We start from the raw sequence: 11,495 nt of genomic DNA, 5'->3' as shown, positions 1-11,495 counted from the left end.
GATGAAGTAAAACAACAGATATGAAGTTTTAATAAAATTTCATTATCCTTTGAAAAATAAGTAGTTCAAAATTGTTTAAATTAAGTGGAAGTCAGTCTCCTTAAACTTTCTGGTATAGATGGCAGAAAGTAATGGCAATAAGCTAATTCTGTTCACACCTCTACATCAGTGGATCTCATTTATTGCAGGGATTATTTTGGATTATTTTATTATTATTAGCTAGATTGTATTTACTGAGTTGAGTTACGGTAATTTAACAGCAATCATTAGCTCTTAGATTAGTATTAGTGGGATAAATTGATCATTTAAATCATGAAGACTTGATATACACCGTACTTTATTTCTTGTTGTTGTGCACACTTCCCCCAAGATTAATTAAGTATTTGATTCTGATAAATGAAATGTCCGTAGCTTGCTCCTAATGAGTTATTGCTAATCATGTATTAAAGATATAATATCAATAACAAGTATAAGTCCCGATGCTGGTTATAGACCTTTTATTAAGTAAATGTAACTGGTGTAGATGTTGCCTAATGCAGTGATAAGAAAATAAACATGGGCAAATCTTTCTAAAGATGAACTCAGAGCACTAAAATTACAAAGTAATAAGTATTTGTTACACAAGATTCAAATAAGAAAATCATTCATTATGTTTCAAATAATACTCATTTCTGAAACACATTAAGTCTTACTGTAAGACAAGGCTTGTTATTACAGGATTTAAGGCTGTATTACAAGGCAGACAAAACACTCACAATTTTGGTAATTTTGGTTCTTCTTAATTGATGGGGGCTTTCAAGCTCTGAGGAACTCTCATTTTGTGTCGTTTTGGCACCCCCTGTGGAGAAAGTGGCATATCTCATCTCCTTGCCAATTTGTTTCCAACAAAATCAAAATACTTTTTCCATCTGTGACTAAAAGAGTTCAAGATGAATCTTTAACTTCACCCTGTAAACGTTTTCCCATTCAGCTCACTTAAAAGAAACAGACCATCTTATATCTTACAATCATGAGACGACTCACTGTTTGTGATGTGATTGTTTATTGCAGCAACACAAATGTAAAGTTAAGCAGCTTGTATACAGTTGGAGAAAATGAAAAAGCAGTTACATTAATTTCTTAAACACATTGTTTGTTCATCTGGTGAGAATTTTGAAACACTAACTTTTTCAAACCAATTCCTCCACATCCAGAATCATACAAAAGAAAGATAATGTGTATGCTACATTCTCAGCGAGATGCCAGTAAATTAAATCTAATTCTTCTAACACGTTTTATTGAAGCCCTGCAGATCTGCTCAATCACTCAAACCATGCATGTCTGAATGTTTAATAGATGTTTGCAGAGAGGCTATCAATGTAAAACATTTCATCTCCCGTTTTTCTACTGGAGGCATGACTGGAAACACAGAATGACCAGAGTCGGCAAATTAGCTCTAGGACCATTCACTGTGTCATTTTTTTTTACATCCAACTTAGAATTAATCTTTTCTTTTTACAATTATCGTGTACCTGGTAACGTTTACTGACAATATTGTAGCATTACAGGCTTTTAAACCAGTAACTTATGATTCTAGAAGAAAGCAGGGCGAAGGGAGAAAGAGAACAGAGAAATGACAAAACAAGCCAAATATACATCGTCCCAAACATAAAGTATTGTTCTGTATGTAGCACTCAGCTCTATACTGCAGTCATAACACAAAAAGGCACAAGGAAAATCTTTAAACAAGAAAACATCCCAAAAGAAAGCAGAATTTACGCTCCCACTGACTACATCATTATAAGCAAACCCATTTATTTTGCAGATCGGTGATCTTTAACAGGAAATACTGGACCACACGGCTGTAACCACGGTGGTCGCAAATATGTTTGTAACATATCTAGTATTTTAAGCAACGCCTCCTGTATCAGTCTCGTGTGAAGTGGATAAAAGAAATATCACATTAGAAGCTTTTGATTAAAATGTGACCAACAGAGGAATTGAAAGACACGCAGCTTCTCTGTGTTACTAAGCAGATGGATGGGAAATGCTTTGATAAGAGCTCATGTAAAAACTTGGCACCATCTGAAGAAGCTACAGCAAAGAAAACATCAGAGAAGGCTTCTGAAGATGCAGACAACACGAGCCGTGTGTAGCAATGTATCCTATATACAGACATTATGGGAAACACTGTCCCCGATAATAAAAAACATCCACCCCTACAGTGAAATATGGAGGGCACTGCCTCCGATACAGACACACACTGGTAGAATAAAAACTACCTTCTTCTTCTTCTTGCACATTATGGAAGACACTGCTCCCGATAATGATGGGACGAGACGTGTACATGCACCGAGGACCTGTACTGACACAGAGAGGGGGGGCCAATCCAGTGTCAGTAAGAAGGAACAGAAATCACCTCAGAGTTGTGCAGTTTGAAGAGAAGTTCCTGAAGGCTGTGTGTTCAGTACGGCCATCGGTCCACATGTACACTTCTGTTAGCAGATGCAGCTTTTGTCATTTCGACAGTATAACTGTCATAATTATGGAAGGCACTGCTCCCGATAATTATACATCGTTTTTTTTTTTATAAAAGGCGATAAAAAAACTATTTATAGTGAACCCTGCCACTGATAAATAAATAACACAATAAATAGACGTACGGTTTCAGTTTCAGTGCCATATGGTTGGAGACCTTCTCTCTTGATTTTGTAAAAAGGCCTACAGAGGTTTGCTCTTAATGTCAGGAGGTGGACCATTCAGATTAATCTCTATTTCAGGTTATTCGTTTCATTACATGTAACAGCTGTTGATTGTCCAAAACGTTGCTCGAACAAATTCTTGGCCTGTCCTCTCCTTTAACGTCCTTTAACGAGTAGCAGACTTCAGCACAGTATGACATTTTTTAGCTACCAACACAAACGGGCTCAGGTTTGAACGTGAGGCTCCAGCAGCAGCAGCGGAGAAACCAGCAGTTTTGATCTGTGAGAGCTGTGGTAGACATGATCAATGGTTTTGATTCTTATAACCTACCAGCATGTTGAGATTTGTTCTTCTCTGAGCTGGCAAACACAGCCTTTCCTGAGATCACGGTCTGATGATACTGTGCTGTAAAAACAGATCACTTTCACTACATTCAACTCGCTCTGTTTGAGTTGCACCGCCACCTTTTGAATGGCTGTTTCAGGTAGTTGTTACTAGCACCAACGTATTTAAAATGCCACGTTTTGAAAAATGATATTACATGAAATGAAGTTAGAAGAATGATAGAATTTTTTCTTTCTAAAGAAGGTAAAACAGAGGATGACCTACTATTATTGATATTGGTTCAGCGGGGAAAATGAGTATAATCTATTCTAAATGTTTGGCATTGTGGAGTAGGCAGCTGAGATGATCAAATAGAAATATTGGCTGTGATGATTCTAACATTTAAAAAAAGGTTCCACCTTTAAATTTACTCAATAACCTTAAGTTCAATTTGAAATATGTGCCGCTGTGACAGTCGTTGAATCATCACAGCCGATTGGTTTTCACACTGTCAGTTTTGAAGAGAGGACCAAACCATAGAGAAGGAAGGAGAGGGAGGAAACTTTTTCTTCTTTTTTTTTTTTTTAGATTTCGTTATCCAAAGACCAAATGTTTGCTGCTAGTGAGTCGGCGCAGCCCTGAATGGTCCAGGTGGCCAGGGCGAACTGGTTGCGGAAAGCATCGATATCTGCATCAGGGTTGTCGGCACGGAGGGCGTCGAGGTGGTTGATCAGACCCTTGAGAGTGTGAGCACCCGAACCCAGCAGGATGTGGCGGAAAGGATTGTCACTGGGAGACACATAGGGGGACAGGAAGCTCCTCTCCACCTTCAGAAACAAGAGAAGATGAGATGAAGGAAGATTTCTCAAAAGGTCACTGATATATGTCCTGCTTTGATGATTACGGTTGAACATCTGTGTCAGCCGATATCGGCCATGTTTACAGACAATAATGTGGCGCCACCTGTCAATAGCCAATTTAAATCTGTTGTGTCAGGTCAATTAAATGCTGGCAAGCTGGTAAACCTAACTGCTGATTCAGAGGTGAGGTTTTTTATTTGGAAGAAGGAGCCACCTGTTGGACAAACTCTGATTTGTTTTTATGATCAAATTTAAAAGAAAATGGAGGCAGTCTTATATTTAGATACATCAAATCTCATTGGCTCATCTGAAAAACACAAAAAGGGCATTTTTTTAAAAACATTCTGTCAATGTTTATGTTTTTTTTAAGTACAGCTTCAGTAATTTAACAGGCCCCTTTAAGGACCCTGGTTTCTTATCTAATTATAAACCTTCTCTGTACTGCTTTATATGCCAAACTAAAACAAATCTTAAAAGTCAGATCTGACTTTTTTGTTTAAAATTCAATCTTGTTGTGTTTCTGTAGACTGGACTGACAGCACAGAACCTTACACGCTACGGTATAGTCTCAGCAGTGCAAGGAAGTTAATGACACCACCTTTTTCCACATTCACGTCAAACCATTTGTTTTAAAGCAGGAAGAAAAATATAATATGGACGCGTGCTTGTTAAAAAGCCCAAATGTTCCAAAGTAAGACACTACTATATTCCTTTTGCATCTGAAAAGGGTCTCAGTCATTTCAACTGTTTGGATACTTTCAAAAAGATAACGGATGAAGTAGTCTTACAGCCATGATGCGATCGTTAATGATGCGGCACATCTCGATGTCATCAAGGTTGCTGTTCTGGATGTCTGTCATCAGGTCATCAGAGGCGCGGCCGTACGAGCCCGAGGCCGAGCTCAACCACTGCACCGTCAGGGCCTTGGGCAGCTTCTGGGGCTGATTCTGAAAACACACAAACACAGCAGTGATTTAGTGCTCTGAATAACAAGCGGAACGGACGTACATCTTCAGGGAACATTTAGGTTCTTAATTAAAAACAGTTAGATAAAATACTGTGAATTCAAATGACGCATTGGCTTCTGGAAGAGTGTGAATCAACAAGAAGGTAACGCAGGCATTGTAGACAAACTGAGGCTCCTATCCTTCACACACAAAAACAAACACACTCACCCTTCGCACAGACATGATTTTCCCGTTGATCTGAGCCACCTGAACCTTGATAATCTTGTTGTACTTCTTCAGGTCGAACCGCAGCAGATGATCATGCACCAGCCTCAGCACCATGTGGCCGGCGAAACGGGTGGCTACTTCAGCGAGCTCAGGAACCTTGCCGGCCACGGCAGTGTTCAGATTGTCCTGGGTGTCCAGCGCTGTGCCAAAGAACGAGTAGCGCTGAGAGCGAACAGAGACAAACAATTAGATAACATAAGTCACAAGATGGCTAAAGGTTTGTTGATTTAACATGTGCAGCGGGTGACTTACATTTCTATCTGAGTTGAACCTGAATGAAAGCGAGGGAATGCCAGAAAAGGCGACAAATGGATACGCAGCATCGTTCATCTGAAGAGGCTGCAGCCTGGAGAATAAAAACATGAAGAATTCTGCTTTAGCTGTGATTTCTTTTAATGCTGGTAAATATTTAGGAGAAGAAGAGTGGAAGTAGAAACTCATGAACATTTTTCAAATTAGCTTAATAAAAAAAAAATGGAGAAATTATGAATTAACTCAACCTTTACTTTTTTTTTTTTTTTTTTAAATAGCAGATTTGCTTCCCCTAGCCACCACTTGTTTGAGCTGTGACACATAACACATTACATAAGCAGACACGTGTGTATGTTTGCACTGGCACCATGAGTTGTGTGAGAGAAAAACAAGAAATAGGGAACTGGACTTTAGAGACTGTAGCTTCAGTTTTTGGCCCAAACACAGCCCTGTTCACAAGAGTCTGTATGGATGAAGTTAAGAACGTTACCTAACCAATTGCTGTCACATGCAAACACAGGCAGATATGACAAATTCAGACCAAATGATGGGGGAAAGGGAGAAAGCTCAGATTTTGAGTCATCACAGTAGAGGGAGAAAGAAGCTGAAGCTACACTAAACATGCTACAAACTCGTAGTATTCAAACACGTGACTAATCTGGTACAAAAATCTCCCACCATGTGGCGGATAGCGCCTCTCAGATTGACTCAAACGAGTAATCAGCCATCATTTGATGATTGGCAGGCGTTACTCTCAGACTCTGGCTAATAGTGAGACGGTGGTTCTAATGGTGATGTATAAACACTGATGGACACTGAGGGTGTGACTGGACGAACAGTGTGCTCAGACTTACACATTTGCTTCCAGGTTGCTCCTTGCAAATTGAGCATAAAGAGACCTCGAGTCTCGGAAGTTCACCTGAGGACAAGACAGATGTATGAGTACATTTTATCTTCACTTTCACAAACGGATTAAAGACTTGAACAAATGAAAAATAACGGGGGCTTCTCCTAAATGTGCTTCAATGACTGTTGAACTTCAACGACTTTTTCGGCAGGATAAGTTATAAAAACGATAAAATCTAGGGCATCAAAGCACAATTTATTTAACTATCTTGATGAAAAAACGGGTCACGGAAATCCCTCCAGCTTTTGTCTTACCTCCCTCATAGTGCTCTCGATCAGACTGTGCATCAAAGGGCTTGCTGCTACTTTAAATCCATCTTGGCCTGCAAAGGAAGACACATTCAGCCGTTGTGAACCATGTTTTGAATATTTAACAGCTTAATCTGAAGTTAGAAGGTATCTGAAGTCAGTACCTGTTACAACAGCATCCAGGTTGATGTAGGCAAAGGCTTTCAAGCTCAGAGAAGAGAGATAACCCTGCATAAACAAAACACTGTTAGAACAATTCTAACACAGAAAAGTGGCGTCACCGCATGGACAAGGGGGGAAAAAACTCATTTGGGAAAACTAGAAGTAGCAGTTCTTACCTCCAACCACTCGGTGGCACCAACGTTCCCATATTCCCCAGCCGTCCAGCTCACGAACACAATACTTCTCCTTGGTTTGAATCCATCTGTGACGAGAAACCAAAGTAACATTAACTGAGCTGCTCCATAATGTTAAGGAGGATCTGACATGAAGGGTAAATAACAATCTAGCACTAGAACACTTAAAGAGAGCTGCTGAAGCTTACCGTTCTTCACCATGTCTGAAATGGAACGTGCCAGCTCAACAAGGACACTGGTGCCAACGGTGGACGCAGCAAAACCTGGACCCCATGCGTCTCTCTGGGCACCAATAACCACATATCGGTCTACAGTGTTAAAGAGAACGAGATGGTTAGTAGACAATCATCACTTATTTGTCGTCTATATGAAATAAACTTCTGATTGTACCTGGATCCACAAAGCCTTTTATGACCCCAAAGACATTGCTTATCTTCTTCTCTGTAAGAACGTTGCCGACATCCACCTTAATTATATCTCCTTCCCCTCCCAGTTTGCTGAACAACCCCCATCCATTGGGCACGTTATCACCCCCCAGCTCTCTGTGGAACGTACACGATATACATTAATGATGCAAGCAAAGGAATATCTGGTATAGATAAAAGCCCTGAACGCATTACTATAATTTCAGGTATAATGTTTCAGGTGGTCCAAAGCATGTTTGAGCCTTACTTCAAAATGCCATCAGCCATGCTGGTTGGGATGGTTTGAGCCAAGATTTTTGGAAGGCCTGAAGACTGGACAGGTGGAAACTGGGTGTGGTTGAAGGAGGGGAAGCCTGGGGTGTAGGGATCACCTGAACCCATGTGGACCTGTGAGACATTCAGGGAAGACGGATGGATGGAAAGACAAAAGTTTAAACAAGTTTGTCCAGCAATCATTGCGCTTATGAAATCCTCGAGTTTTACTATCAAGCTTCTGAAATTAAAATTAGAAGAAAAATACATGAAAATAGACTACTGACATTTTGCTTAAAACATTACAGGCTCAGCTTAGCTGCTTAGAAGATTTATTTACTTTAAAGCTGACAGAAATACAGATACATTTCACATTCATCAGAGCATGTGTTGCTGTATCTGCTTCCTCTTTCAATTAACTTTACAATGTGTGCCAAACATATTTGCTACCTTATTAGTGCAATACTAACACTACTTATAGAAAAACTAGTCACTGTTGAATGCGGAAACAGTTCATCAATATTAGAAATTATGAGATACATTTAATGTACAGTAGAAATGCTGAACGTGATTGAAGTGTGAAGGAAACTGATTGTTTTGTGTATGTGTGTCCACCACCACTAATCGGCTCATCTCAATCAGTGTTGACCGTGTTTTCCAACTTAAACCTGGTGATGGTAACAGCTGTTTCTAATACATTTTTGTCAGTGTGCCAAGCTTGTTACTGCTATCAGCAAACAAATCGCATTAGAGCACCATAAGACTCTGATGAAGCAATGATGTCGGGGCAGCACAATACTTAAGCGCTCACATTGGGTGCCCTCCAGAAATGTTTTGTCAACATTTTATTTGAAGTCTACTGAGCAGTTGATCAAGTTTGTGTTAGGCATCTTCTGGAGGAATTTAAATTATCTTTCTTTGATAACCCTTCTTAGAAAAGAAACATATGAATGCCTCTTCTCATTGAAAAAGATTGGAAGAAAAAAACGCTAGGTGGACAAGGGGCATTATATAAGCAGTTTCATCCTCCAGCATTATACACCTGTTCACACTCACATGTCCAAACAGAGGGGTGTTCCATTCCTTTAAGTAACTTGAGGGGTCTGGGTAGATCAACACAGCAGAGGCATTCATCTTGGCAGCATTGGCCACCTGTGTACACAAAGGAGTTAAGGTAAAGAAGGGGACATGAACAAAAAATCTGTCCGACTGCATGTCTTGATAAAAATCACCCACCTTTTCAGCCAAGCTGATCCTACCGGCCCTGATCAGCATGACCCTGCCGTTCATGTTGATGCTTTTGTCCTGCAGTATTTTGAAGTCATTTTCCTGCCCGTAATACGCATACAATACGGCACCCTAGGCAAGAAATGTATAACATTAAGATCACTTCATTTATTTGTATTACATATTTTAAATGTGCTGTTCTTAATTAGGCTTTTTAGATAACGTACTGTTGCTGTTCCAGTGGCACTGTAGGATAGAAATCCTTCCAGTTTCTGAGCTGTCCCGTTCTTGAAAACAAAACTATTGAAGCCAGAAGCCGGACGGTCCTGAACCTTCACAAAGTGCTCATCAGTCCAGGTTTTCATGCCGTACTCATTAAACTTGGTCAGCACCTTGTTTCCCAAAACCTCGTCACCTTGAGAGCCAGCCCGGTGGGAGGTACTGGAAAACTCACTGGAATAGCAGGAAATCAAAATCAGATAAATTGAGAAGAAAGGCACAAATAAGAAAACAGTGAATCACTTTCTGAAAATGAAACGCAGAGCTGACACTAAGTGATAGGACACTCTACAGGTAGTCGGAGATAGGGGTGGGACAAAATATCAATACAGCCTCTTGTGACACAATTATCGACTCGCTGATGCCGAATATCCAAATTTTAATTAGATAAAAAATATATGACACTCTAAACAGATTTCCCTTTCAATTTGACTCGCTGTGTCACTCTTCGTGACTACTCAGGGTGGTGCTTATAGCATTTGCGAGTGTAACATGAACAGAAGTTAACTGGACAAAGAAGAAGTCGACAGCAGCATCATGTCAGACAGCATTAAAAGGAAGTGAATCTGAAACCTAATTGCAGTGAATAAATTCTTGAATCCTCCACTTCCTCCTTTTAAGGGACTTAAAAGTGTATTCTTCAGTTAGTAAGATGTATCATTAAATGGTTGTCTTGGAAAGTATCAATTAATCACAAAATTGCTGCATCATCTCGTATCACACCACACTGTATCGTTTCCCCCCCAGTTTGAGAAGTCAATATATTAACCTGAAAACAGGCTCAAATTTGGCTGGGGAAACTTTCTGTGCAAGGAGCTTTTTCACATTGTCCCAGTCCATGAGGGGGGCCGCACCTGTCTCAGGGACAACAACTTTGTCAAAAGAGAGGACAGAGGCTGCACAGATGGGGGCCACATCCTTCTTCCGATGAACCAAGAAGCCAATCAAGTACCCTGGAAGTATCAGTGATATCAAATGAGGAACAATCAGAGAAAGACAAGAAAGATTGCATTGAGTCAGCACTATAATATGCCATAACTGCACAATTTGAATCTGTTGTACAAGCCGAGAAACAAAACCTAACTTTTAGATGTAAAAGCTAGCTTTAGCCTCTCTATGTTGCTCAAAGGGGAGACACAATAATACCAGAGCTATTATTTCAGATGATAAAAGCAGATTTCTTTCTAAAACTCAGAACATATCCCTCATATTTCAGATTTATCCTGATTGAATTGTGAACATTCAGGTACGTCTCCATCAGCATGTTTGGGAAAGACAAATCAATAAATAATAAAGAAGTGGTGGCCCTTAGATTGATCCTTGAGGAACTCCACACATTATTATAAGTTATGAACACTCAAATTATCTTAGCTTATCCATCAACATCTCCCTCTTACCGATGATGAAAATGAGGAGGGTGCCAGCTGCCATAAAGCAGAGGTTCTTGGGGGTGCGTCTGAGTTTATTAGCATCGAAGGGTTTGCGGTTGGAGTTGTGATTGAGGTGTTCTCCCACACCATTTCCCCCGACCTCCTCATCCATATCCGACGACAGCTTCATCTCCACCTGGCTGTTATCACCTTCCATGTTCTGGGTCAAGTTGAAACGGGTGTAGGAGTGTGGCTCCCCGTTAAACTGTAATGACAGCACAGGGAAAATGATTTTTTTTATTGAGTCAAGATTTTTCAAGGGGTTTTTGTAAAGTTCTGAAGTAAATCAAATGTAATCCTTAAATAAAAGCAATGTAGTTTTTGTACCACTCAAAGCATAACTGAAAGTTAATATAGGTTTTTAAATTTTATTAATACTTATTTGATAAGTGATAAAACGGTCACCGTCACGGTTGCTTTGAAGTAGAAAACCATATACAGAATGCTTTGTTCTTGGAGCTTTAGTTTACCCAGAGACTTCGCTTGCCACCTAGGAAATATCCTCAGAACTTGTGGATGTCACCCACAGTAAGAAAGCTTGGCATCAGCTTTTTAACAGTTGGGATTGCATGTTTTATTCTAGTAAATTAATCCTGCAGAAAGTGTGGTTTATGTGAGGTCTAATATTGGGTAAGAACCCGCTAAATTTACAGAAAGTGAGCTTAGTTTCTCTTCCATTATCAACAATCCGTCTTGATCACTCATATTCTTTAAACAAATTATAATGTAACCTTCTCCTTTGTGAGTTTAGTTTGCTCAAGTGATTACAAGATTTTTAACATGACAAGCTATCTAGAAAAACACAACCTCATCATGTGCACATATGACTTAAATCTTTTAATTTCAATTAACCTTTAATTAATCATCTTTAAATTAATATGAATTTAGCATTTTAAAAATAAACTTAAAAATCTTTTATGTCTTTTAAAAAGATCATAACAGAATTAACTTACATTAGTTGATTCCCAAAAGTACACAGAAGGATGTTGAACGATGACTAAAAATCAACACTAAGCAG

General features: G+C 39.5%; 1 protein-coding gene across 1 annotated transcript; it reads right to left on the bottom strand.

Moving 5' to 3' along the window:
• Window positions 1-1,025: 1,025 nt before the first annotated feature.
• Window positions 1,026-11,495, bottom strand: LOC109978256 (transferrin receptor protein 1-like). The gene is made up of 17 exons (XM_065953875.1): window positions 11,431-11,495; window positions 10,445-10,682; window positions 9,817-10,000; window positions 8,996-9,221; window positions 8,778-8,900; window positions 8,598-8,693; window positions 7,537-7,676; window positions 7,255-7,406; window positions 7,053-7,172; window positions 6,847-6,932; window positions 6,673-6,736; window positions 6,515-6,582; window positions 6,208-6,272; window positions 5,354-5,447; window positions 5,042-5,263; window positions 4,655-4,813; window positions 1,026-3,833 (listed from the first exon to the last, which is right to left on the bottom strand). The coding sequence occupies exons 2-17, from the start codon at window positions 10,632-10,634 to the stop codon at window positions 3,591-3,593; spliced, it is 2,232 nt and encodes a 743-aa protein (XP_065809947.1). The 5' UTR covers window positions 10,635-10,682; window positions 11,431-11,495; the 3' UTR covers window positions 1,026-3,590.

This window comes from Labrus bergylta, chromosome 4, assembly GCF_963930695.1.
Source record: "Labrus bergylta chromosome 4, fLabBer1.1, whole genome shotgun sequence".
NCBI lineage: Eukaryota > Metazoa > Chordata > Actinopteri > Labriformes > Labridae > Labrus > Labrus bergylta.
The sequence above is the reverse complement of the archived record's forward strand: the minus strand, read 5'-3'. Positions and strand labels throughout refer to the sequence as shown.